A 27624-nucleotide genomic window follows, 5' to 3' on the forward strand; every position below is an offset into this window, starting at 1 on the left:
ATTATGTTTTGTTTGACCACAACCAGTTGTATAAGTGTCAGATTTCATGCAGTCACTGCGCCACCAAATTTTCAATGAAAAAAAGCGAAGGTGCAAAGTTGCCTTAATAATGTATTATGTTATGATGTGGCCCGCGGGCCTTTGACATATGTGTTTTAGGCACACAATCTTTACAGATAAAGAAATTAACATTGGAGGAGGGGGGGCATTTAATTTTGTGTACTAATGCTAAATGTCTGTCGTAGTTTTTCACATTCTTCTGTTTTAATTACTTTATCTACAGAGAGGTTACGCTGATGGAGAACTGTTTGCTCCCACCCCACCCAGGAAGCTCAGTGTTTACTTTACTATGTAGACAAAAAATATCGAATGTGAATGACCTTCAGGTCAGAATTTTCTTTTCTTCTGAGACCACAGCTGTAAAAGCTGCATAGTTGTCAAAGGGAAAGGTTAGAGTGAAGCCAGACAACTCACGAGAGCCGCCTCCATCGCTTATCTTCCATGCAGTAAATCTTGCTGATAATCTGCTCTGTTTTATTAAAGCAATGTAGTAAATCTAAGGCAATAAAATTGCAAGCCTTTTTATTATTATTATTATTATTATTATTATTATTATCAATCAGATCCAGAAGACATTTTGCATGATAGTACATATCGGACCACTTTTTGACTGTGATTTTTGGTGAGGGAATTGAATGCACATTTTTTACATGATACAAGACGTGATTTTTTTAAGCCTTTTCTTTTTTTAAGCCCCTGTTCTAAATGTTTTAATTAATTTACTAAATATTTTCATTGTCTTCATTTACAAGTTTTACGGTAGTAAAACAAGTTTCTCTTGGAAACGGAAGTCGAGGTGATCACTTCCGGGGTAACAAGAGGCTTGCCCTTTTGTTGTTTGTTGTGTTGAAAAATCTACTATCATGTTTAGAGAAATACATGAAAATGCACTCTCTGAGTTTCTTGTTCACCCCTAAGGCAGTTCTATTTTATCGGCTGGCTTCTGGTGTTGTAACGGGCGGCGGATGTGAGCTAATTCCGGCTAAACGTCAGTGTTTATGTGGAGGTTTGCTAGCCAGCTAGCTACCTAGCTAGCTAGGCTCGGACTGGCGAAATGAGAATATGGATGCGTGGATGGCGTCTGGTTCAGATATTCGTCGTCTTGTGTGGGCGTTTGACAAATGCAGCTACAGAATCGGGGGCCACTTCCGCCGCCAATGTCAGCCCTACAGACGGGGAGCTCCTCCGCTCGGTGACGCCGCCTCCGGGAGGTACAGCGGCTGTGGAGACAGCCAGTGTCGGCGCCGACGAGGCGGTCACTCTGGACGCCACGACCCACGTGGGGTCTGACGGTCCCACCGAGGCACCCTTCGCCACCACTGCCCAAACTGTGGTGACTTCCGGGGGTAGTTAACGCCGAGCTCTTTGGGCTTTTTAATTGGTTTATCAATTGATTAATTGATAAAAAACCCATAAACCGTGTAAAACTGAGTATTTCTTGTGTTATCCAGGCTGTCTGTGCGATTTAACACCTGATTTCTGCGACATCGGCTGCTGTTGTGACACAGTCGATTGTGGTATTGCCAACTTGAGCACCGTCTTCGCCCGATGTCCACAGAAATCACCGTAAGACTTCTGCACATGCTGTTCATTTGCAGGGCATAAGATGCACGTTTGAGCAATTCAGGCAAATATTTTATATTTTGCAGCTCTGGAGTTTGCATTGAGAAATGGCTGCTGTTCGGGGCTAACGTGGATTTATCTCTCGTCACAATAACTGACTCCATGTTTTGCATCCGGACTGAAGGTACGTACATTAGATCACAAGAATATCTCATCTAACCTCAGTCAGTGCTATCACACAAAGAGTGACATGGATGCATCCTCCATTAAATGTTTTAAAACTATGCACCTCTCTCAACAGAAAACAAACCCCGATCTCTCCCAGCTTTGTCTCCGCATCCACCTTTAGGGGACTCGTACCATTTCTCGCCACTGGCACCTACAAGTAGCAGTTACAGCAGACATTTCTACAGGGTGAATGTTGTCCTTTTAATCGTGACGGTCGTAGAGAGATATTAAATGGTGCTTAAACTTGGATGGCAGAAATTGTGTTTAATGAATGAGACCGATTGTTTTTGTAGGTTGATGATGTCATCCAGACATATTTCCCCAGCTCGTCTGTGCACGGTCTTCTTCGTCAGCCGTCTCCAGGGACTGCCTCTGCTTTCTGCACCAACCGCAACCCTGCGAGTAAGTTAAGGGTCCGAGCTTTCTGTTTCGGCTTCAAAAATCAGCCTTTAACAGACATCAGCGGATGCATATATAATGCGTAATATATTGTACCCGCTTTAGATCTCCAAACCGCTGCCACTAATTGTAGTGTCTGTTTCTAAATGGCATCTCTTTTCCTCTGCTTGCAGGGTTCTTGAGGTCTGTGTCTCAGTCTTGCACCCGCATGCTAACTCGCCGGTCATGCAGCACTGACCCAACTCTCAATGCACACTCCTACTTCTCCGACCTGAGTCTGAGCAAGGTTAGCGCCGGCTTGCGCCGACTGCTTTTAGATCTCGCTAGTTTTTCCTGCGACAATCTCACAAATACTTTATCTGCAGATTCCGGTGGCTGAGATGACACGAGTGTCCGATTTTATGGTAAGTTGCTGATTGCGCAGCTCTAAATCATACGTGGCGTTAGCTGGAATGCTAACAGGTGGCGCTTCACGTTCCGCGGTGGAAGTTGATTTATGGTTGGCATGTGTAATGGAAACCTACTGTATGTGCTGTCTTCATTTTAGCCTGTTGCACCGTGTCCTCAGATAACTGGGCACTATTCCGTTGTTCGCGTAGCCTTGACGTTTTTACGTTGTTTCCTTTTAGTAAGATACAGTCTGCACCTGTCGCCATATTTTAGACGATAAACAAATGTTCCTTGTCCCTCACTCACCTCTCCTTGGCATCTTAGTTCACGTTAAAGTTCAAGCCGCATATACACTGACACACCCCTCCCTTATTTGCTCTCGCTTGACTCATGTATAGCAGAACGACACGCTGAGTCCTGTAACTTGGCTTCGTTTTGACTTAGACTGGCTTCACTGTCTTTGAACAAATACTCTTGTTTATATAAAGCTCTCAAATATATATTTACTGCATTACCAATAACATAGTAGTTGCTGTAGTTTTGCATTTTTTTATTTGTTGTTATTTTATGTTTCATGTTGCACGATTGCACCGAGAAAAAGAAATCCTAGTTCCTGAATCCTTTCACTGACGATGGCAAATAAATCAATTCTGATTCTGAGATATGGACAAAGTATATGCATGTAACTGTTATTCTTAGGAGAAATGGTAGAATACATTTAAGAGAGGGAGCTGCAGTGGCCAAGTCCTGTAAAAAAAAAAAAAAAAAAACATTGCATCAGCTGCAAGGACAGATGCAATGTCACACACACACACACACACACACACAAATATAACATATCCAGTCTTACATTAACCAGTTTACATGAACAAATAATAAACCCAGCCCATATCCCTGAGCTGCAGCAAAGAGCAAACGAGCACGGCTGCGTAAGTGTGGAGTTATCGGCCTCTAGAGGTCGAGTGTGTGAATTAACAAAATTAATACTTCATACCAATACTTGATTCCATTTCAAAAGGTTTTTTCTCCTAAGGAGCTGCACCATCTCTCGTTCCAGATCCCCGTTACTCCGCTTTCTGATTGGCCGGCACCGAGAGAACAAAACGACTCTTGTGTCAATGTTGTGAAAGAGGTGAGCACGATAAAACGGCGACTTCCATTTACGGTCGTCGTTTCTTTAAATGGGAAATCCATTCTCGTTTTCTTGTCTTCCCCAGGTGGAATTTGTCATTGGATACACGGGCAAAGGGGAGCTCACAAATGCAACGGTGAACATAGTTCTGGTTGATGCGGCTCCGGATCAGTTGCTGCTGCAGACGCACTCTGTACAGTTCCAGGTAGCCTGTTACAGCCACAGATCTTTAACATTTCTTGAGCAGCAGTTTGAAGCTCTCATTAAAGCCATTTCTTTCTTCCAGATCGCGACAGCCAAGCCCACTCCGGGACTTCCAATCCCTGCCGTCGGACTCAGAACCGGATCTCCTATCGTGGGTCGCTTTGATGAAGGAGTGGAGCCTGTATCCCCACAAACAGCGGCGACCTTTCTCCAAGCTAGCATTTATTTCATACAATCAGGTTTGGATCCAGGATCCCTTGACAGTGAGTCAGGTGTCCACGCTGGGGGTGTCGCAGAATGGGGAGTGCTCCCCTGTCCCCGGCAGCAGAACACCCGTCCTCTTCAAACACAATGCCATCACTGGCTGCATGTTCAGGTGTGCATCCACTAGTTCTGGGTCTAATTTGAACTGCTGTTTCTTACAATGCTGGGTTTCATGTCTCACTTTGCTCTCTGTGCGTTCAGCCCTCCGTCTGCTAACTGCTCAGAGCTGCGCGCTCAGATTTACAGGGTATTGCAGGGAATTGGCGTTCCTGACGTGATCGCCATGAACTCGGGCTCCCAGCCAGACTGGACAAGAGTCATCACCCACAAGTGTCCCGTCAACCTGGAGGTACCACTGACTCTGAAATGTTATGTTTTTGAAGAAGAGAATTTTAAAAACTCGACTTTTCTGGATTATCTGAATGTGCGCGATAGTTCTCCATTGATTTCATATCAGAGAGAAAACATTTTTAAAATGTCCAAAATATCAAAAAGGCACTGCTCCAATAAATGCGCATGAAGTTTCATGAAATTAATACATAAACAAGCTACGATAAATAGTTTCACCGTTGAAAGGCAAAGACAGAAGGTTATGCTGACGAGTTTATTCATACAGATTATTCCTGAATTTTCAAAAGTATATTTGATCTCATTTTATACCCTCAGGAAACGCGTGAAACAGGCTGTGTCCTCCCCAATTCCGCCTCTATCCAAATACTGTGGGCTCGCCAGGGTCTCTTAGACCATCCCCAGAGCTACATTCTTGGGGCCAAATACATCTTCAAGTGTCAACATTTCGAGGTACGCACATATTTATACAAGATTATTTTAAGGCCAGCATCAAAAAATGATCCGTCCAACAAATGTTTATATAAAAGGAAAATGTTCAAACAAGAGTCTTGTCTTATTTTTATTTTTCCAGTATCCCGTGTCGTCCCCTATTGCTCTCACCACAGAAGTGACGTTTGCAGACACAACTGTTTACCCAGAACCCCCCTGGGGTTCTCCTCGGCCTAATTGGAAGTTTCCATTTGGTTTCTTCACCAGAGGCGCGGCTGAGCTGGATGGGCACGTCGTTATTAACGGCAGCGGCACTAAGAAGGTCACGTGGAGTTTAATGCTGTTCACACTGATGTTAATAACGAGATTAGAATTCTTCCAGGTGGATCCGTGACCGGAGAGCAGCTAGTGAGGTTTCTGTTCTGGAATAAATAGTCTCATTTTTTTTACTGCTTTATAATGTAAATAGTTTTCCCAATTGTAAACATTTTCAGGAATAAATACGTGACAAAATATCTTGAGTCATCATTTCACTTGGAGAAGGACGCGTTCCCAGCATATCGCGCCTCTTCTCTCGTCTCCTTTCGGTCTGGATGGTTTCCGTGGGCTCGTCTCTTCTTTTGTCTCGTCTTATTTACGTAGTTGAGGAGATGGACAATCGCAGATGGAGTTACGCCTTGCAGACGTATAGCGGCGCCCAGCTGGTGGACAAAGCATGTTATTAGCTGTAAATTAATTGGCAACTTCACAAAAATGTGCTTAATTTAGCCAAGTTGACTGAAAGAAAAGCTCTTTTTCAGCTAGACATGCTTTCGCTGCTCCGAGGTCAAAAGGGCTACAGTTTTCCGAATGAATGTGCAGGCTTACGGTGCTGGGTCGAACTCTGTCCAAAATTTCTCTGACTTCCTGAGACATTGACACGTGCGGGGAGAAATAGTCCATGTCCTCTGGAAGAGACATGTTCTCCTCCCTCTGAATTCTCTCAATCTCCTGCTTCTGCAGGTCACAGTAAGGCTTGTACACCGCTGAATAACAGGAAAGGGGCGGCGTTATAACTTGAAAACACATTTAGAGTTGATGCAAATGCGTCTTGTTGGCCATAATCCATAATTACCCTCAATCCTGATCCTCTGTGAGAATTCCACGTAAGGAGAAAAGTACTCTGGGAACGCAGATGCCAACATTTCAAAGGTAGCATCGTTATACTTCAACACTTCCGTCCCGCTGATGAGAGACACGGCGGAGTAAGAGAAACTCAATCCCAGACGATGCATCCTCTCTTGTAATGGAACATTTGTCGCTCACGTCAGTGTCGTGCTCTTGACGTCGCTTATAGCGACCTCTGGCAGCTTTTCTCTCCAGGTGGAAGCGGCGAGACTGAAAGCCTGAAGGGCGGCGCTTGCGTCCTGGAGAAGGCCCCTCACTCTCACAGCTTCCTGGTAGCGTGAGGAGGACACGCATCCCACCTCCTCAAAACCTCGGAAGGGAAAAATCCCGTGAGCGAGTACAACAGAAGGCCTGATGCCACCCTTCAGGGGGTCCGAGCTCCACCGTATTTTGGAAAGCGCGACTGAAGCGACTGACCCGGTGCCTACCTTTCAGACTGAGGCGGAGGTCGGCGTTGTCTGGCCTCAGAGAGGTTCGGAACTCCGCCCGGCTGGTAAACATGCGGTAGGGCTCCGAGACCCCTCGACTCACCAGATCGTCAATGAGGACTCCAATGTAGCTCTCTGTCCGAGACAAAGCCAGCTCAGGCAGGGAAAGCGCCCAGCGGGCAGCGTTCACCCCCGCCCACAGGCCCTGCGGAAACGAGGGGGTTTCCACAGGTCTAAATCCTGCATGAAGTTATTTAGTCTCGAGATAACGCCGGTAAATTTGACAAAAATCCTCCTCTGAATGGACGCCGATCAGTTATTCTATTGATATTCAATTAAACGGCGACTAAGAGGCTAAACAACCTATAAAAAAATTATATCACTGCAATATTAACTACTTGTATTATCATATCCCATTTTTCCAAGACATGCAGCATCTACTCCTAAACAGGGGAGGAGTAAGATTTAATAAACCAATGATGATGGGGGGGGGATATTGCACAGAAAGCGGCGTGGCTGGCTGAATATACTACAGATGCCAGACTAGGTTCATGACTGGCTCGGGCACCGTTTAAATGTATATCCTTTTGATGAACAGCAAATAAATGCGACGTATGAACTCTTAAATGTGCGACACGGGGAACAGAAATAAGCCAATACCTGCGCAGCGGCCTCCTCGTATCCTGTAGTTCCATTGATCTGACCCGCTAGGAACAGGCCCTGAGTGCTTTTTACCCGCAGTGCAGGGCTTAACTGAGTGGGACACACAAAGTCATACTGCACACCATAACCTGAAACAGACCCCCCCCAAAGAAAATACATAAATAAGAAACATTCAGCAAGACATCTGTCACAGTGCTGACAGACGAGAGTTGGGCTCCGTTACCTGGTGTGTGGATCTCAGCTTTGTGCATGCAGGGAATTTCTCTGATGAGGCGTAGCTGTATTTCAGGGGGCATCGTCATGGACAGGCCCTGAGGGTATAAAAGGTCAGAGGTCAACCCCTCTGGCTCCAGCCACACCGGGTGCATTCGGCCCGGAAAGCGAATCACTCGTGACTCGATGGAGGGGCAGTATCTGTGAGAGAGGAGAGCCGGGGGTTAGTTTGTAGACGATGTGAGCCGTCTCTCACGTTTACATTGTGTGTGTATGTGTGTGCGTGTTTACCGGGGACCCTTGGCGTCTTGGTGTATGTGACAGTTTAGATGGAGACTCTCCCTCACCACCTTCTCAACACCCGGGGTGGTATAAGTCAGATGGCAAGGCAGCTGCTCTTCAGGCTAGTGAAGAGTTAAGAAATAAAGATTGTATTAATTACAAAAAGGACTCAATTGAAGATTACAGCATCAGATTAAGCTCCCCCCCCCCCCCCCCCCGAGCACCCGGTCAATTACCAAAGATAACGGCCCCATTTGAACTGTGATGTTATATTGTACTTTTTAAAACATCAGAAATGATAAAAAAATTCTCAACTGGCTGAAAAAAATTAGCAATTTCATCACTTTGTGTTTTATGTTTGTGACCAGATTCGGCACCTTGTCGTGATTGTGCTCTCCAAGTCAAGCAGCCGATTCGCTATAATGACTTGGAATTGTTACGTTTTCGGTAAATGCCGCTTCACGTAAACGTCACCTTGAAGTGCGTGTGTTTATTCAGGAAGCTGAAAGGAGCTGGATTACTGTCGGGGGGATGAAGCACAGCCAGGGAAAGATCTACGGACTCCTTCACAAGCCGAGGCGGGGTGCCGGTCCTCAGCCTGCCGGTCCGCAGCCCCAGCCTTTCCCTCAGCGTCTGGGACAACCCGCCACTTGACGGGGCGTCTCCGAACCGACCTCCTGGCGATGTGGATTTGCCAACGAAAAGGGACCCAGACAGGAAAGTACCAGTGGTGAGAACCACGGAGCTGGCTGAGATCGGGTGGCTTCCATTCGCTGAGGAGAAGAAGTGCAAAAATCATTCACCGATTGCTCACAACGATTTCTGTCAACTTATTTACAATGTGTATTTCACATGTAAAGATCAGACCCTACCCAAATGTATCCCAGTGACTCTCTGCTGTCCCGGCTCAGCCGGGTCCGGTTCTGTTACTAGGAGCTCCTCCACTGATCCCTCCAGTACGGTCAGCCTGGGAGTGGACAGCAGTTCAGACTGAACAGAAACAGCCGGCAGAGACGTAAATGAATTGCATTTTGTAATTCACGCAAAAAAACAAAAAAGGAAACCTTCGTTTACGTCTCTCCTTTGATACCTGGATATATTCGCGGTAGCGTTGCCGATCCAGCTGGGCCCTCGGCCCCCAAACCGCAGGACCCTTGCTACGATTCAGGATGGAGAAATGGATCCCAGCCCAGTCTCCCGCTCGACCGCAAAGCCCATCCAGGGCATCTACCTCCTTCACGAGATGGCCCTTTCCAACTCCTCCCAGAGATGGATTACAGGACAGGGCTCCTGGAACGACAGAAAATCCTGAATCAAGCAAGGAAGGACGCCGTCTCCTCAACGAAGCCATTCCTCTCACCAATGGTGTGTATCTTCTGTGACACCAAGAGAGTCTCCGCTCCCGCTCTGGCTGCTGCCGTTGCGGCCTCGGTGCCCGCGTGACCTCCACCCACAACAATGACGTCATACTGCTGTCGGGGGACGCCGCTGGCGTTCCTGGAGAGCAGCAGAAGGAGTCTCTTGAGCGGGGGGATCTTCTTCAACAGCATGTGAGACGTTCACCTGCAAGAGGGAGTGTGATGTGATCAGAAAGCGTTGGCACGGCGACACTTTGAAAGGGAACATTCGAGGCGAAAACCGCTTTGCTCGGGCGTTATTTAGACAATACTTGATATTACAGTGAAAATATAGGTGGACAATCAATAATAATTGGGTAATGGGGCCACGGAAATGTGTTATAACCCTAATATAGGTAAAGATACGGTGGCCCTGAAGTGCAAATCACAACAACAAATCGTAGCGCACACAATAAAGAAGGAATCGCGCAAACAAGAAAAAAACACGCGCACAAATAATAAATCACGCAAACAAGAATAGAAAACACACAAACAAGAAATGAAATCACGCAAACAAAAAATGAAATCACGCAAACAAGAAATGAAATCACGCAAACAAGAATACAAAACACGCAAACAAGAATCGAAATCACGCAAACAAGAAATGAAATCACGCAAACAAGAAAACTCCAAACCGGAAATGCTAAATATCGGACATGCAGAGGTCCGGATGCTGATTGCTGAGAAAGTTCATTTGTAATTATGGCTGCCACCGAAGACATTATCAGTAATAATTTTGATGCGGGACACACTTATGATGCAATAGTTGACATGCGGTTGGTTCATTGTCCAGAATCCCTTGAAGTCTCTTGCCGCAACCACTGCAATAGTTCGGCCGTTCTTCTTCGGGTAACTTTTTACCACAATGACGGCAAAACATATTTTCGTATCTCACGCTGTTCTCTTACCTACTACTCAATTGCTACTAATTGCTGCTCAATTACGGGAAACCTGTAGCGAAAGTCAGAATGATTGACAGTGCTTCTGTCCAATCAGCAACCAGACCCCTCATGTCCGATATTTAGCATTTCCGGTTTGGACTTGTCCGATATTTAGCATTTCCGGTTTGGAGCTTTCTTGTTTGCGTGATTTCATTTCTTGTTTGCGTGATTTCGATTCTTGTTTGTGTGTTTTGTATTCTTGTTTGCGTGATTTCGATTCTTGTTTGTGTGTTTTGTATTCTTGTTTGCGTGATTTCGATTCTTGTTTGTGTGTTTTGTATTCTTGTTTGCGCGATTTCGATTCTTGTTTGTGTGTTTTGTATTCTTGTTTGCGCGATTCCTTATTTGTGTGTGTATTTTTTTCTTGTTTGCGCGATTCCTTATTTGTGTGTGTGTTTTTTTCTTGTTTGCGCGATTCCTTATTTGTGTGTGTGTTTTTTTCTTGTTTGCGCGATTCCTTATTTGTGCGTGTGTTTTTTTCTTGTTTGCGCGATTCCTTCTTTATTGTGTGCAATACGATTTGTTGTTGTGATTTGCACTTCAGGGCCACCGTATAAAGATAGTGTACGGTGAAACTAGGAAATCCAGCCAAGCAGATTTCTAAAGTGCTAAGAAGGGAATATTACTTACAAGTTACGGTCTTTAAGTTGCTGGGAAAACGTAGAGTTCTAAATGGGAATGTCACAGAGCCGCTTCTCTGAACGCAGCCATGCTCGTCTCTTGATGTCGTAATAACTGTAGCGGTGGCGCACTGGAAAAAAAAAAGCTGTTGCTCTCGGGTCTGGGGTTTTGCCTCAGGTGTCTGTATAAGTTTTTAATTAATATAGAATGAAATTGAAATATAAAGCAAGCGAGAAGCGCGAGGTGACGTTGATAAATATCGAGGCAAAAATAAATAAAAATAAAATAAAATACGACGTGTCTGCCGAATGCCACGTGTACAGCAGAAACGATGGGCTGTTTCAATCGGAAATAAATAAATCAGATGAAGATCGATAAACACGTTATTCCACGTCCGCGCGTTCACTACTATGTCAAAGACGCACGTGCACGTAAAAAGCGCCCTCCCCCTTCCAGCCGGCTTCCACTCAGCCGCGCGCGGATTGAGTCGAGCGAACCCGGAGAGGTGGTGATGACCGACCGCAGCGGGATTTCAGCACGAAGTCTGACCGATTAAAACTTCCCCAGACAGAAAGGATAACATCTCAAACTGTCGAGGAAGAATCCGCGGGGCCGCCGGAGCTCAGGCGACGCGACAACCCAGAGGAGTGTGAACCCTGGATGGAACGGTGCCCGAAGTTAGCTTGAGGATCGAAGCTAATGCTAACTGGGCTAGCCATTGCTAAATAATTACGCGGAGGCTCGTATGAATATTTGTCGCCTACTTTGGCGTAACGACGAGTGTCTTTTGGTTGCATGGTTTAAACACCGTCGTAGAGTTATAGGGTTACATTTTATTAATATAGCCGGGTGTTTTTACCTTCATATTTTAGGCCACAAGCGATTGCTGGTCACTTAGCGAGATCAGCTACAATAGCCGGGCTAACGCCGGCTCTGCGCTCTCGAGTGATATTTGTAAAGGAACTTCCCGTCAAGAGGAAATCACCGTTTAGCCTTTTATTGAGAGACCGTTTAAGCCTTGTGCTTCGCAATGCTGAAACAGCAGCAGTCCGGTTCAGGCGGGAGGAAAGCGTCTAACGGAACCTCGGGCCCCGGCGGGATGTCGTCCCCGGTCGGCGGCGTCAACAGTGGCAACAGGACACCGGCTGGGAGGTAAGAGGATCGGGCATTCCTCGGGAGCACAGCCCGAGGATCGTCCTGCGATTCAGAGGCCTACCGGTTAAAGCGCTGGCTGCCCAGTGGGCGTGTCTGGGGAAATAAAGCGACTCCCGGGCCAATGAAATCAGTTTATGCTGGACTGACTGTGGTTGTGGGCCAATCAAAACGTTTCTTTAACCGAAGAAGTTAGGCGAGAACGATGCGACGCTTGCTAGGCCCTTTCGGTGCGTTTACAAACGGCGCGTCCTTGGTGCTGGGAAAAGCTCCACAGAGGCGACGTGGAATGTCTTTTAATCGCCAGGACAAGGTCACGCGTGGCTCAAACCCTTCTGGGTTTACGCGGTTGTCTTGTTCAAATGCTGAAAAGGTTTTAAAAAGAAAAGGAAGTTGTTAAATGACAAATATGCACGAGATACGCAGCGTGGGACTTCCTCTGTAAGTCTGAACAATAATGGTGTTAAGAAATGTTTTCCTTCAAAGCCTTGAAGGTTAAAGGTCGCTATTGATAGTCCAGCATTTAACGTGATGAGTGCGTTGAGTCTCCCTGTGAAGTATGATTCCTGGGGGGGGGGGGGGGGGGGGGGGGGGGGTTATAGCGCACTTATTGTTGATTTTCTAAGCAAATAAGCAAATGCTGCCTTTGACATTCTCTGAAAGTTAAAGTTATCCTTTGCTGAATTTCAAAGCTGACAAACGCGCTTCCAATTCTGTTTCTCACAGGAATCGAACTTCTCCAAAGCCGTCGTTCCAGTCGTCTCCCGTGAGTATATTCTGATCCAGAAAAAGCTCAAGTTGGAGGCCCGACAATAGAAATGCTTTAAGGATCTTTGGATGTTTCGGTTTCCAAACGTCACTGACGCAGTGATTCTGACCGCCAGGAGCAAACAAGCCCGTATGACCATGAATGGAATGTGGCCGCATTTTCATTCTCGGGAAAAAGAACATGTCAGAATAGCATTTTTTTTAGACTCAAAATACAATTTCAGTTTTTTAAATCTAGCAATATTTTATTTTTCCACCTTGCTTGATGGATCAATTTCTGCTCTGCAGGTGTTTGAGGGGGTGTACAACAACGCCAGAATGCTTCATTTCCTAACGGCGGTTGTGGTAAGTCGTTTGTCCTTGGCTGAATATAATTGCTTTACATTTCCTTGTTGCAATTTCCGTCATAGCTACCGTTCACACAATTTAAAGCTGCCTTTTATTTGAGTAGCGGCTGTGCCTCACATCTGGGCTTACGTTTGCTAGCAGAAGATCTCTTGTTGCATAAAGAAGGTTATGCGTTGTCGTTTGTCGCGGTTATACTGAAACTACTCTGCGGGTTTTCATGGGAGGGTTGGTCATGTGACGGGGGAAGAACGGATTTTTGGAGTGGATCCAGGAATGTTTCCCCTTAATTTCACTTTGTGAGACACGGCTTTGATGTCTTTGACGTGATAATGGGGGGAACCAAGAGGCCCTGGCAGACGCCTCTTCTGATTCCTTATTTTAAAAGCACGTTTAAAGTGAAAGCAGGAAACTTTTAGCTGGTTTTTCTTAGTGGTTGTGTTTTTGCTACCGCTACTCGTATCACTTTTGTTTGTTTTTTAACTCCCGACCGCACAAACACAGGCTTTGTGATTGCTCTATCGGCGATAACACTGCGCTTTCCACGTTTACGATGTAATGGCAAAGATAAAGAAACACATTTAACACATCTCTCTCTCTCTTAGGGCTCCACCTGTGATATAAGGGTAAAAAATGGCAGCGTATTTGAAGGAGTATTCAAGACTCTCAGCTCCCGGGTAAGAAGCTCCTTTTGCGTGTACAGACGCATGCTCGCCTGATGAATGACGAAGCCCTGCTTTAATCGTTGCACTCGAGCAATGATCTGGTTTTCAAGGGAAAACATAGCTCCGCTTTTTAGTTGACTGGTTCCTCCTCTGCAACTCCACCAGTTCTCAGATTTCTTTCGTCTAATGTCTGACTCTTAGTGCGAGTTGGCGGTGGACGCTGTACACAAGCGCGGCGAGGATGAGAGCTCATCATCGGCTCCACCACGGCGGGAAGAGATCACCGACACGATGATCTTCAGCCCCTCCGACCTGGTTACTATGATCTGCAGAGACGTTGACCTTAACTACGCTACCAAAGGTACAAACGCATATTATGGGAGGGGGGAGGGGCTGAAGTCTGTGCATTGTAGTTTAGAGACCGCAAACTCTTTGTTCGGCAAGTAAATGTAAGTTTAAATCGAAAGCTGGGAAATGGTTAACCTTTAACCTTTGTGTTAGACACCTTCACGGACACGGCCATCAGCTCCAGCCGCGTCAACGGAGAGCACAAGGAAAAGGTTTTGCAGAGATGGGAGGGGGGAGACAGCAACGGGGAGAGTTACGATCTGGACAACGACGCAGTGAGTGGCTCTTTGTCTTTGACGCGCAGACGTCGACCCTTGACCTCTGTTTCGTTGATTTGCAGCCTGATTACTTGTGATCAGCTCGGAGAGGGTTTAATTATCTGGACACTGAAGATCTCATTCGACAGGTTTCATCACTTCTAACTGACGGGTGGGGAGTTTTCGGGTGTTTAAGGTCATGACGGGTCAGCGGGTCCTCCATGTAAAGGATGACAATTAGCAGATACAGGATTGAGGAATGAATATAAGAGGCTACCTTTTTAAAACTGGTCTGATCGGATAAGTAGGTTCAGGCCTTTTCTTAAAAACTGAGAATGCAGTGCCCCCCCCCCCCCCATTTGTTTTCTCCACCATTCACACTTTGAACTGAGTGAAACTGATTGTAATGCTAATTAATCACATGACGTTCCAGGAGGAGCCAAGATAAACCACTTTCAGCAGCAGCAGCAACTCGGGCTGCACCGATCATCGATCTATAAAAAAAAAGGTTCTGACCTGCCGATTCCGATAACGTGCGCGGCAGAATTCTGCTTTAACAAATAAAAGGAAATCGCAAGGTTTGAGGTAGTTAATAAAATAACTAACGAAACAACCTAAACCACCAGTAAGGTGTCCTGAGTTTTAGGTTTTCTTTCAGAGTTGAGGAAACCTCTGGACCAATGAGACGCTCTCTCTGACGACCACGACCGGTTGATCTATTTTTTTGCGCTGCCGTCGGACTTCTCCTTTTATTCATTTTTGTTTTTTTGCATTTGCCCATCAGGCCAACGGTTGGGACGCCAACGAGATGTTCCGTTTCAACGAAGTGAAATATGGCGTCACGTCGACTTACGATTCCAGCCTGTCCATGTACACGTACGTTTTCATGACCGATTTTTCCCTTCGGCTGACGAATCACAACGGCAGGGACTCATCTCCGCCTCTCCCCTCCCGCTGCGCAGCGTGCCGCTGGAAAAGGGCAACTCCGAGGTCTTCCGGCAAAGGGAGGCGCGAGCAGCCCGCCTGGCCAGTGAGATCGAGTCTAACCCCCAGTACCGCCATCGCGTCAGCCTGGAAAACGACGAGGGCAAGAGCGAGGAGGACAAATACAGCGCTGTGGTGCGTGACTGTGGCGACCGCGAGAGGGGCCGCGAGAGCCCCCGCGAGAGGGGCCGAGACAGTCCCGGAGCCAACAGCAGGTCGGACGCCACTATGTTGCTAATTTGATCAATGGGGCCGTTTCACGCTCATCTCGTGAACCGTCTTAACACGTTTCCTGTAGACTTTGTGACTGACCGAGCAAAGGCTCGACAAAATGGACGCTTCAGCTGTTTGGGTTCCGTCGTGCTGATGACGCGGACGAGCTTTAAAGAGCGGCGACGCTTAAACCGACCTAAAGATGACATGTCCGACGCCGAACGAACTCGATGTGCCGTTTGTTTTCTGTGCAGAAGGAGGTTTAAATGGCGCGGACGTTCTTTGATCTCCCCTGCGATGATGATGATGATGATGATGGTGATCTTCGTGTATTATCATCTTTCAGGGAGGGGAAGTACATCCCGTTGCCTCAACGCCAAAGAGAGATGAACAGGGAGCGTGTGGAGAGGGGTCCGGGTGGGCCTCCGCCTCATAACCGTCTAAGTGGGGCTTACCGCTCCGCTCCGCCATCCTCCTCTTCTCCCAGGCCTCCGCTACCCTCCGCTTCTGGGCCGCAGCCCACCGTGTCCCCCTCGGAGAGGAACAGCCCGATGTCGGGCCGAGGCGGATCCTACACGCCGCACCACCCCCAGGGAAGTCCAAGTCCGGGCCCGGGTCCAGGTCCAGGCTCCGGTCCTGCTAGTCCATACACACCTGCCTCTCCAGGAGGGCAGACGTCCACGTCAGCCTCCGCTTCCACAGCTTCCTCCCCAGCCAGTCCCCCCGCCCCACACGGACACTCGGTGCCTCATTCCCACTCACTCCCACATTCGCTGTCTGAGACGGGCAGGCCTGTTAATGGAGGTAAATTCATAGCCATAATTATCCTCCATTCAGTTTAGAAATAAACCAGAGCAGAACAGTAAAGACGAATAGCGGGGGGGGGGGGGGGGTTCTAATTAAATAAATAAACTAATGGAAATCCTGCCAAAGTGCACGACGTGATCCGACAATATTTATTTATTCTTTCAGTTTCTAGCAGAACATCTCCTAAAGCCCAAAGAACTCCACAGTCGAGAACGGTGCGCTCCACAAACTCTCACAGCCAGTCCTCAGGTAGGCTCGCTCGCCTGTTATAAAATCCGTTCTGCGTCATCGAGAGCGTTTGCCTCAAACCTTTCCCCCGTCCCACTCTTAAAGCTGCCCGCTCTCCCAAATCGGGCTCTTGCCAGGACACTCCTTACTTGGATACGTCGTCCGTCTCCCTGCCGCCTCAGAAGACATCTGGCCCGGCTCCTCTCTTCCCTGTCGATGGTACCAACCCCCCCCCCCTGTTTTCATTTTGTCTGTAATGAGGAGCATCATCTGCCTCAATTTGTACAGTAAGCGGCCGGTAATGAAGGCGGGGCCGCATCTGAATATGTGTTCCATTCGTTTCTTTGCAGTGAACGAGATCCTCGGCGCTGCTGCAAAGGAACGCTCGGCCGAGAGTCCCGGTAGCACAGAAGAAGGCAAAAGCAAAGGTGCGTAAGCAAAACCTGAAATCATTACAACATCTAAATCTAAAACTGATCCATAATCTGATCTTTATTACTTGATCCTGGTAAGAGTTCCAACATTTCCTGAAAATGTCATCCCGGTCTGTCCGTAACGTTCTGTGTTAAACAGACAGACGTGACGAGTCTTACTTCCAGCACGTATAATCGGTTTGTGCAGGGCTGCACGTCTCGTGTGTATAAATGTCCCTGCGTTCATTCAGATTGGCACATTCTCTCTTATCTTGTCCTCCTGCAGGTCCCTCAGTTCAGCAAAGGTCGCAAATTGAAGAGCTGCGCAAATTTGGCAAAGAGTTCAGAGTAAGAGTTCAATTCCCTTTTTATCGAGCGTGAGATATTCTAATGTCCGTGAGAGATCAGGAGTCGGTGGCCGAAGGCTTCGTTTAGTTCATGAAAGAATCCCCGTCTTGTGCTCATCATCATTCAGAGCCGGTATAATTATCTACTAAAGCTTCATTATTAAAATATCAGATCATTCTTTGTTTTTCTAGCTCCAGGCGGGCGGGGGCTGCTCCAGCTCTCCCAGCTCCCCAGCTGCAGCCACCCCCCCTGCTATCGGGGAGAACGGCCAAGCCAAACCCTCGCCATCAGACGCCCACGCGGCCGCAGAGCCCCAGCCCCAGCCTCCTGCTCCCGGTCCTTCTCAGCCCCAGGCTTTAGCAGCCCCCGCTGAGGACCCCTCCCGGGATACCGCAGCCCCCCCCGGCACCGCCTCAGCGTCCGCCTCAGACAGACATTCACCCGCTGCCCCCCAGCAATCCAGGACCCCGGGAAGCGAGGAGGTCAGGTCAGAGACAACGGAGCGCTCGGAGGGCGTGGCAGAGTGAGTTTCAAAAATGAATGAATGATTTGTCTTTGAGGGGGGTGTAATTTTGCTCTTTTTTTTTTTATTTTTTTTATTCTAAATCTTCTAGCCAAGTCAAGAAATCCACTTTAAACCCAAATGCTAAAGAGTTCAACCCTATCAAACCTCAAGTACCGATGGTAAGCCAAGTTCTTCCCGTTCCATCCCACAAATATTATATTCCACATTTGCATTGTTGTGCACTAAGACGCTAAGGCCTTGAGGCTAGACCCTCCGAGCTAACGCCGCTGCCGAATCGTTGGCTTGCAGACGAAACCCAACACGGCGCCGACGCCGCCGCGACCAGCTCCTCCGAGCCCAGTGGTCCTCCAGCACCCGGGCGGACAGGGGCCGCTCTACAACACTCCTTACCACCTCTCCTATGTATCCCAGATCCACTCTGTACAGGTAACCCCCCCCCATGAGCAGCTGTGTTTTATGCCATTGCATGAAATAGAATCAGTTTTCATCGGCTCTGTAGACTTGTCTAAACAAAAAGGTAATTCTACAACCTTCTAAAATGATCATTTCTGCTCTTATTGAATTAAAATAATAATTACTCTCAATCCTGAGACGTTCCTACGTGGACCCCCGACTCGTTTGTCTTTCAGCCCCCACCAATGTACCAGTACACCATGTCCACCATCAGCCAGGGAAAGTTTCCTCGGACCAAAGGTAACGGCAGCGTTATTTCTTTGTGTGTGTGTTTGTGTGTTTGTTCCTGTTTTCCTTTTAACATGGATATTATTCTTGGCCATTCTGTCTCCTCCAGGCTCAGTAGTGGCTCAGCGACCCGACCACGGGACGTCCGCTCCCCCCATGTTGCAAGCCGCAGCATCGGCGGCCGGGGCGCCGCTGGTGGCGTCGCCCTATCCTCAGTCCTACCTGCAGTACAACCCCCAGCAGTACGGCCAGCAGCAGGTCATCCAGGCCATGGCCGCTTACCCAGGACAGGTAGGACCTCGAGCTCCCGCTACGATTCAGGTTTTTAGCGTTCGCAGCAGCAAAACTATAAATGTCAGGAAAGGGATTACAGGATTATGGAGTTTTAACCAATATAAATATGTTCCCGTGCAGCCGATGTACTCCATGCTGCAGGGAGGAGCCAGGATGATAGGCCAAGGCGGGGGCCCCCATCCACAAGCCCTGGGACCTCCAGGAGGCCCACAGTTCTCTGCTCAGGGAGAAGGACCTCAGGGACCACAGCAGGGCATCTATGGTGTGAACGCATATTGATTATATAAACACACATCTGAGTAAATTCTAACCTCTTTATATTGACAGTGATACATTTTTATTTACGTCTTTTCACTTCCTTCTCTCTCTAGCTGCTCAGTCCTTTTCCCACCACTCGGGTGCAGTGCATCAACCCCAGCCCTCCAGCACCCCGACGGGCAGTCAGCCCCCTCCCCAGCACGCCGCACCCAGCCCCGGGCAGGTGAGACACCCCACAAGAAGAGGCGACCCGTGGAAACTCGGGCTTCTGTGGTGACCTCGGCGGTCTTCCCTCTCTGATCTGTTTTTTCCAGAATGCGCAGTCGGGCCCCCAGCCCCAGTCTTTGTACCACTCGGGTCCCCTCTCGGCACCCACCCCTCCCAACATGCCGCCAGGCCACACATCGCCACAGGGCTCTTACCCCATCCAGGGCTACAGCATCCATGGCCACCAAGGCATCCCACCAACGTATCCGCTGGGACAGTTAGCTCAGGTACGGCGCCGCAGCAACGCGACGCGCTCGTCTGGATCGCTCAATATTCAGCACGAAAATATTTGTTTGTTTGTGCAGGCCCATGTCCAGGGAGCCATGTCGGGCCCCCACCACTCGGGGGGCCACGGCCAGCCTCAGTTAGTCATGTTGCAGCCCCCGCCTCAGCAGGGCCCAGGCTCGGTGCCCCAGCACCCCCAGCATGGACAGCAAGGAGCGCACCAACACTTTTATATCGGGCATCCACAAGGTAGAACGCACGAAGCCAGTTCTTTGGTTCAGACTCTTTGTACCTGAAGTAATTGTTTTTGTTCGCTTCCCCAGCAATGCAGGTACAAGCACATCCTGCTTCCTACCACCCGCCTGGAAACTGAGCCCACCTTCCCCATCGCCTTCTCCTCCTCCTCCTCGCCTCCAAAACCGCTCCGAGGAAGGACCCCCCCTCCCAACATCTACATCGCCTGCTGGATTTGAAAGCTAGAATGAACGCGACTCAAACTAAGTAACTGGACCGTGCAGAGGAGGACGAGGACGTCGGGTCTCGCAGCACCTTAATCTCTATATCGTTCCGCATCGGTGCCGACCTCGGTGTCGGCGCCAGACGAAGAGAACCTTTGCAGCGGAGGTGGCAGACGACGGCAGCAGGAGCGTCTCAGAGAGGTGAAGCTCACGGAAAAGGAGCGGCAGATACTTTATCTCCCAGCGACGGAGAGCCTTGCGGGGTTTTCTCGTGAATACGGCCTGAATGGAGGAGTTTGAATCGGAGGGAGATTTTAACCCTTTTTTTAAAAAAGAAAACCTTGATCCTGTAGTTGACCCCCCCCCCCCCTCCCCCTTTACCCTTTCTTCTGTCCTGTAGGAAAATTGAATTACTATGGATAAGACAAAAAAAAATATTAAAAATAAAATGACCAAAAAAATAAAGTTTTCAACAACTACAAAGCATTTCTTGTTTGTTTTTTTTGCAACTGCTGACTGAAAGGAGACAGGAATTTATATTTTAGACAATAACAAGACTTTTAATTTGAAGCTGCCTGAGCGTTCGCTGTTATGTCAGGCTGACACAGTAATCACCTCCAAGGGGACCTTTTTGTATTCTCTTCACATTTTCATTTGTCAGCTCGGATTTATTCCATTCTGTGGTGCAGCTCTGCTTGTAAATGTAAATTGGTCACTAGGGGGACCCCTGAATATACCCGTCTCAAATACTCAAGCAGTCGTGATGGCAGTTACATCAACAAACTAGGTCCTGCATCACCAAGTGGCTGTTTCTCTTCAGTGTAATAAATCACAATCTGTCGTTTTCTGTTGCATTGGAACCATAAAATACATTTAATCAGTTCAAAACCAAAAATCAATGTTTAACCACAATTGTTTTTATTTTTAAGTATTAGGGCAGATTACAGCTCATTAGTTATAAATAATCAACTCATGTCTATTTCTCAGTAATTTACATTCAATATTGTTAATTTATCAGAATTAACTTTTCCACTGTCATGTTTAAAACAATCATAATGAATTTCCATTTCTAAATTTCAACCACTGATCGTTAAATATTTCATGCGCCTCCATGAGATTACAGGAAGCTTCATTATGTGAATCGTAAACCTGTTTTTTCTTCAATAAGTAAAGGATATTAAGCGGGAGGGACCCCGACTCCTGACAGCAGCGACGTTCCTCAGTGTGACAAAGCATAGAGCTTCTCCGCGCTGCGCTCCAGTCGGGCCCGGTACTCCAGATTAGAGTAGTTTCCCTTTGGGACCCCCTGGGTGCCGTACAGGAGACCCCAGATGCAGCACGCGATCGCGGCTGTGCTGTCACTGTCGCCTGGCAAGAAGGCGAAGATAAAGAAAAGCATGAGCAGACCTAAATCTCGTATATAAAAATAAAACGTCAACGGTTTCATATTTAATTAACCCCTTGACCCTTAGTGCGGCTGATGTTATCGTTCTCCAGCTACTCCTTTACTGCTTTCCATAATTTTGACATGAATGTCGTTAAAATTATCCAGAAAAGACTTTGCCTATTGCTTCTATAAAGTTGTATTTTTTGTTTTTGACTAGATGGAAATGTTCTGATCAATCACCCACATCCCTGCGGTGGCAGGTTTGGGAATTCCCACGTCAAGTTGTTTATCACTATTAATCACAATAACTGGACGGCGGGGCAAATCCGAGCTTCTGTCAGCTTGACTGAAAGAAGATTTATGTAACGTCGGCCCGTTAATGTCTAGGAACGCTGGAGAGACGTCTCCCGCTGTCTCAGTCCTCCACACTAAGATAAATGAGGACCATTAGTCCATCTGCTTTGAGCCAAAGGTGGCCTGACTAGATTAGTTTGGGGGGGGGGGGGGGGGGCAACAACATCTGTTTAAAACAAAATGACAGGACAGCGTTTTAACGGCAACAGGAGGCTGGCTTTCAGCTACATACCAGCTTAATCTTGAAACGCAAGTCTGACCTGAAATAGGTTCAGTTTGAATGTCTGACCTCCGTGGAAGGCCCCTCTGTTCATCAGCTCCTTCCAGTCCGAACCGGCCCCCAGCAGGGCATCCAGCGCTATCATGGGAGCGTCATGGCCGCTGTCCCCCCCCCAGCCAAACAGACTGAAGCCGTTGTAGACTTCATCTCTCTCAGCTGGGCCGTACGAGGACGGCCAAATCACGGGGCCCACTCCGTTAGAGATGCCTCTCAGATCCAAGTACCTGAGGAGAGGGGGGGGGGCAGAATTCCCTGAAACCCTAAAATGGGAATGTGCCACGAACATTGGGAATCCCAAGGTTCACAGAAATTACGATTGATTATGTCATTTTTACGATAAATATGAGGTAGAAACTCCTGTGAGATAATTACGGTACATCAAGGATCTACTTTAGAAGCACATAAAACAATCCCGTCACCGATTGAACTTGGGTGTGTTGAACTCTAAAGCTTGGGTCCCGCCACTCGTACCGCTGCCACTTGTCGCCGAAGTAGTCCCAGTCTCTCAGCGTTTCCTCCACGGCGAAGCCCCGACCCTGAACGAAGGCCTTCGCTCTTGGCAAGGCCTCGTCAATCAGGCCGAGGCCCCACGTGGTCATCGGCCTGCGCTGGGCTGCGTACGCAGTGAACAGAGCCGACGCCACCCCGCCCAGGAACCCGGTGGGGTGAGGGTGGGTCATCCTGCCCGTCTCTACGGCAACTTCCACCAACGTCAACAGCTGCTCGGGCTTAGGGTACCTGGTGAAGGCCAAGAATGAGAACTAATCCAAATCAGCATTTCTTTTTTAATCTCATTTAAATTGTCTGTGTGAAAACTGCTCATTTAAGATGCAGACAAGACGCCTGTAAGTTTATTTTTCTACAGTTGATTACTTTTTTTTTTTTTTTATCATCATAAGTCACCTCAGCAATAGACGGAGGAACTTTTTATTTCTCCATGAAGATGTAGCAGAGGTGTCCTCAGAGGCGTCCTCGTTTGCTTTTTGACATTTAGACACGTGGCCTGATTACGTAGCGCCGACATTTGCCTCGGTAAATCACCGTTTGTAACATTCGTGAAAATAAAAAGGTCACCGACAACCAATAAAAGACGAGCAAAAGAGAAGACACGAGTTCTTACCTGAGGCCGATGCACATGGACCTCATGGCGGCTCCACAGCCCGTCCCTCTAGGATTATAGGGCACTCTATAGCCCCCTTCCATTCCAGGCTTCAGCTGGGACACCCCTAAACAGAGCAAATGAAAGTGATGCCTCCATCGCCGCTAAGAAGGGAACTTGGTCTCACCTCGAATGCAGGAATTCCCCGGCCATCTCCCGTCCATGTCTTTCATGCCCTCCACATATCGAGCAGCCACTTCGTGCAAGAGCTCCTCCCCTCCCTTCCCTACGAGGGAGAACGTGACCAGCCCCCCCCGAGACCCACCCATGAATGAGTTTTTCTCATTTGTTGAAAAATGTAAACATTAAAAGACAACAACAACTTATTATCATCCATGTGTGTTTAAAGAGCAGTGAAGCTGGCCTGCTCTTTTGGAGACGTGCACCAGAAAAGAAATGATCATAGACAAATTCATGGGGGGGGGGGGGGCAGCTCAATTAACAGGGCTGGTTGTTTACCTTATCACGGTAAAGGTCGAGCGGAATCCCTACAATTTCCCTCCTGCTTGCACTGAGCCATCGCACAGACACAAATCAAGGACCGAAAACGTGGCCTAACCTTTAATTAGCGCTCGTGAGAAAGGAGGGCGTGGCGTGCGTCCTGATGAGGTCTCATCAGAGCCACGCGGACGACGAGATGAATCCAATCAATTGTTTGAAATGAAACGAGCAGAGGAGGAACCCAGAGAGAGAGAGAGAGAGAGAGAGAGAGAGGGCATGGCTCGCTTGTGTTTTTTCAGCTCACCGGTTGCCAGCCCTTCGGCCGTCGCCAGATGCAGAACCGTGTCATCGCTCACCGGCCAATCAGGGAGCTCAGCCTGGATCTTCTCCAGACCGCCGAGCTCCTTCAGCTCCTGGGAGGGCAGAAAGGACGAGAACCATTAGTACATAAGTAGTAGTAGTAGTAGTAGTAGTAGTAGTTTACAGGCTCTCGTGTATCTCACGTCTGCACTGACCTCATGAATAGCTGGCCCCGACAGATTGCTCTCCCACAGCTGGTTCCTGTATCCCAGGGCGTCTCCGGCACCGCTCAGCAGCATGGCTGCCTTGTAACGCTCCAGGGAAGCAGCGCTGAGGGCAAAACACAAAAGTGGCTTCACTTGCGTCGACTCTCTTGGTCCTTCATTTTTAGGTGGACCGTTGCTGCTACCTGGATCTGCTGTTCCGTTTCCTCTGTATCCACGAGAACACGGAATGCATTATTTGCTATATGCAATGATAATATATGTGAAATTTACGCACAATTTACGCACAGTGCAATGACGGGTTAGAGCTGCCTGTCCGATGTAGGAAATACAGGAAATACGCTGCTTAGAAAAGAAAGTTCTATTTCTATTTGTAATGTTTTCTTTAGAAAGGTCTCACAGTTGAAATCTCCGTGATTAGTCTAAGCTTTTAAAATAGTTCTAACACTTTCGATCGAACATTTATACCGGAAACCGCATTCCAAATTTATATCCCATGAAGAGTTCAGTTTTTTTTTTTTTTTTTTTTTCTTGCGAATATGAAGTTGGGAATAACAAAAAAATAAACAAACGTCTTTAAACATCAAAGTTAGCCTCACGGGTCCATTGTAGACGCTCACTGCCTGGAAACAGCTTCGCCGGACGGTCACAACCGAAGCTCACGCCGCCGCTGCGGAACATCCGGGTTACAGAAACAGGAAGTTTAGCCAATAAGCAGAAAAGCGCTCAGAGAGCGCAGACCTCCGCCGAGCAGCTCGTTCCCCTCATAATTACATTTACACCGTCCACATGGTGATCTGGATCAGCACCAAAAGGTCCTAAATTGTTCTTATTATCTTTATTCACCAATCATGAAAAGCAAAAGTGAATCAGAGTTTATGTGTATTTCTAACTGAGTTTTGTATGATGTATGGCGCAGCGGTGATGATGATGATGAATATATTTATTAGATAGAATGTTAGAGTACAAGTACAGTCAAACAGTAGCATGTATTACAGTGCAAATACAGTCAAACATCCTGTCTCAGAGGAGCATTTTTAAAAAGCCCTTGCGGTCTTGTTTCCGTTGAAATCCTTGGTACATAAATCATCGACATTTAACAATACAAATAAAACTAATATTAAATTACTCAATTAATGCAAAATAACAATAAAATTAAAAAAAATACACTACACGGTGTCTGATTTTACCATACAACGCTGCACTGCTGTATGGAAATAGTATTAATTAAGAAATAGGAAAGGATATAAACCTAATTCAGACGTAGGTTGTACCGACTGCACAGATAAGCATTTCTGTTGAATCAAATGCCATCATCACAGACTTAAATGTCAGATTTCAGATCTGGATTGCAGCTCATGCAGCAGAAGGGAAATGTATGAAGACAATCGTGACAAGCGAAACGAGCTCTAAGCTGCCGTGTCATCACGTGTCCATTCTGCCTACGGGTCCTTTTTGTCGTATCTGACCTGGCAGGCAAAATACCTAATGTGGATGGAGAAAAAGTAAGACTTCTTCCCTAGTGATCACTGAAAAATAACAGCATTAGAATCACATGTGGGATCCTTCCACAGGGTGGCACGGTTTTACAACAGCATAAAACTGGCTCTGGATGATTCCGGTCAGCGGCCGTTGGATCCCGATCCCAGAAAGTACTTGCCAGGGTTTCAAGGCTGATGCACATGGTTAGTGTGTCTCCAGATGACAATTGGCAAAGGGAGCGTGTAGATCCTGAGGTGTCAGGATAATGGTGGTCTGGAGACAGAGATGAGTTGACGGAGAGCCATAAAGGCAGATGGTGCGGTTCAACAGCGAAAGTGGTGAAACAAATGGTCCATGTGCGGTTATGTCTGTCTCATTATCACAAGGGCTGCTGCTGAGAGGCCTTCATAGAATGTGGACATGGGTGTCAGAATGTATGCTCCAGGGTGGATGAGAAAAGGTGTGGAAACAAGACCGCAAGGGCTTTTTTGAAATGCTCCTCTTAGACAGGATGTTTGACTGTATTTGTACTGTAATACATGCTACTGTGTGACTGTACCTGTACTCTAACATTCTATCTAATAAATATATTCATCATCATCATGACTGCATCAGCAATGTCCAACAGGCCCCTCAACGAACCCGTCCAAGTTCCAAAGAGCTATACTGATTTCCTGGACTCAATGCACAAAATGAATAGAAATAATTCATAATTTAATGAATACGCTGATTATATATATATATATAAAAATAAAATTAGATGAGAAGATTGACGGCACCCTCACCTTTCATGTACATAATGTGTATTACCAGCAGCTGGTTTGCATATCTTATTATAACAGGGGGAAACAGAAGGCATTCTACTAACCCAGGGGTGGGCAAACGTTTTGACTCGCGGGCCACAATAGGTTCTAAAATTTGACAGAGGGGCCGGACCAAGAACAGATGGATGGAGTGTTTGTGTGAGCTAATATAAATGACACATGAAAGCTATTGCATTCAATGATTTGGCCTTTTACAGGTAGCATTACAGAGAAAAGGTAAAATGAATGAAGTTTAATTACAATAAAATTTTATTTAATGATATAATTTGGACAAGTTCGGCGGGCCGGATTAAAAAGACCAACGGGCCGCATATGGCCCCCGGGCCTGGGTTTGCCCATGCCTGTACTAACCTGATGATGAAGATGAGGTGTGTTATAGAACCCCCTAACTGAAAGACATCTGATCAGCCAATCACAGGCTGAGTTGAGCGGGGCATGGTGTCACGATAGGTTCTGTAAAAAAGAAAAAAGAACATAATAAAATACAAATCAATTACAGGATTTATGCTATCTTCTGATTAAACCTAAAATATAATTATTATTCATTCTCTTCTCCTCAATACACCTTTCCAGAAAATTGTCTTGAAATCCATTCACAAAGCTTGAACTCTGCATTGTTGCTTTGTTTGGTAGGAGTAAATGTTGTGTTTTATCTTAATGGAAGGTATACTTTATTACTCTCTAAAGAAGCAGTAAAGGTAGACTGAAGGTGCAGTAACTGCCACTCTGCCTTGGTTTCACTCTACACTTTTGTAGACTCAATAAAAGACTGTCTGTGGAATATTCCACAGTAAAACAAAAACCCTCTAAAATATTGAAGAGGAGACAGAGCACATCTGATTGTGACAAAAAAAACAATACTTTTTTGTAGTCAATCCACTTATTACACATTGATTTGTATGGCAACACGGATGATTGCAGCTTTATCAACAGACCTTTAGCCTGAAAACGGCATGAATTATAAATTCACCCACTTCCTTACTGCTGGTCGGGCTTGGTGTTGCACTGCAGACAAACCAAACGGCGTCGAAGATATCCTCCATTCACCGCCGCTAATTATGGAGCCAGAGACGCTTCACCACATGTGATTATCATGTTTTTTTAAATGCCCCCCTTTGGCAGAGTGGAGCTCCAGTAGCGCTGCTTGAGGGATGCGTTGTTGGTTTAGTTTAGCTTTGTAACAGGCAGATGGTCCAGAAGCCTG

General features: G+C 47.1%; 4 protein-coding genes across 7 annotated transcripts; 2 read left to right on the plus strand and 2 right to left on the minus strand.

The window, feature by feature from the left end:
• The first annotated feature begins 1114 nt into the window (after nucleotides 1–1114).
• Nucleotides 1115–5531, plus strand: LOC137910423 (tectonic-3-like). Its single transcript, XM_068754860.1, has 14 exons — nucleotides 1115–1406; nucleotides 1512–1626; nucleotides 1710–1807; nucleotides 1925–2037; nucleotides 2145–2253; nucleotides 2424–2536; nucleotides 2616–2654; nucleotides 3698–3772; nucleotides 3858–3977; nucleotides 4059–4157; nucleotides 4249–4352; nucleotides 4442–4589; nucleotides 4907–5041; nucleotides 5163–5531. The coding sequence occupies exons 1-14, from the start codon at nucleotides 1115–1117 to the stop codon at nucleotides 5412–5414; spliced, it is 1812 nt and encodes a 603-aa protein (XP_068610961.1). The 3' UTR covers nucleotides 5415–5531.
• Nucleotides 5429–9323, minus strand: mto1 (mitochondrial tRNA translation optimization 1). The gene is made up of 12 exons (XM_068754502.1): nucleotides 9134–9323; nucleotides 8864–9063; nucleotides 8646–8763; nucleotides 8248–8546; nucleotides 7783–7895; nucleotides 7502–7692; nucleotides 7276–7406; nucleotides 6616–6820; nucleotides 6326–6497; nucleotides 6135–6244; nucleotides 5888–6045; nucleotides 5429–5721 (listed from the first exon to the last, which is right to left on the minus strand). The coding sequence occupies exons 1-12, from the start codon at nucleotides 9321–9323 to the stop codon at nucleotides 5551–5553; spliced, it is 2058 nt and encodes a 685-aa protein (XP_068610603.1). The 3' UTR covers nucleotides 5429–5550.
• A 2439-nt stretch (nucleotides 9324–11762) lies between these two features.
• Nucleotides 11763–20448, plus strand: LOC137910073 (ataxin-2-like protein). The gene is made up of 23 exons (XM_068754497.1): nucleotides 11763–11884; nucleotides 12611–12650; nucleotides 12941–12997; nucleotides 13603–13674; nucleotides 13864–14023; nucleotides 14164–14285; nucleotides 15052–15143; nucleotides 15230–15466; nucleotides 15811–16268; nucleotides 16437–16520; nucleotides 16605–16718; nucleotides 16850–16927; nucleotides 17199–17260; nucleotides 17452–17783; nucleotides 17875–17944; nucleotides 18075–18212; nucleotides 18416–18479; nucleotides 18577–18758; nucleotides 18882–19023; nucleotides 19133–19242; nucleotides 19334–19513; nucleotides 19592–19760; nucleotides 19835–20448. The coding sequence occupies exons 1-23, from the start codon at nucleotides 11763–11765 to the stop codon at nucleotides 19882–19884; spliced, it is 3135 nt and encodes a 1044-aa protein (XP_068610598.1). The 3' UTR covers nucleotides 19885–20448.
• Nucleotides 20449–20452: 4 nt separating this feature from the next.
• Nucleotides 20453–24779, minus strand: adprh (ADP-ribosylarginine hydrolase). 4 transcript variants are annotated; one of them, XM_068754505.1, is made up of 9 exons: nucleotides 24714–24746; nucleotides 24300–24355; nucleotides 24106–24220; nucleotides 23895–24003; nucleotides 23277–23375; nucleotides 23111–23216; nucleotides 22462–22728; nucleotides 21971–22214; nucleotides 20453–21337 (listed from the first exon to the last, which is right to left on the minus strand). In XM_068754505.1, exons 2-9 carry the CDS (start codon nucleotides 24347–24349, stop codon nucleotides 21020–21022), a joined length of 1308 nt encoding a protein of 435 aa, XP_068610606.1. In that variant the 5' UTR covers nucleotides 24350–24355; nucleotides 24714–24746; the 3' UTR covers nucleotides 20453–21019. The 4 variants fall into 4 exon arrangements, with proteins under 4 accessions (XP_068610606.1, XP_068610608.1, XP_068610607.1 ...); XM_068754507.1 differs by having other exon boundaries at nucleotides 24300–24322; nucleotides 24714–24742; XM_068754508.1 differs by having other exon boundaries at nucleotides 21056–21337; nucleotides 22000–22214.
• Between the last annotated feature and the right edge of the window lie 2845 nt (nucleotides 24780–27624).

The sequence above is a fragment of the Brachionichthys hirsutus genome, chromosome 21 (genome assembly GCF_040956055.1).
Source record: "Brachionichthys hirsutus isolate HB-005 chromosome 21, CSIRO-AGI_Bhir_v1, whole genome shotgun sequence".
Classification (NCBI taxonomy): domain Eukaryota; kingdom Metazoa; phylum Chordata; class Actinopteri; order Lophiiformes; family Brachionichthyidae; genus Brachionichthys; species Brachionichthys hirsutus.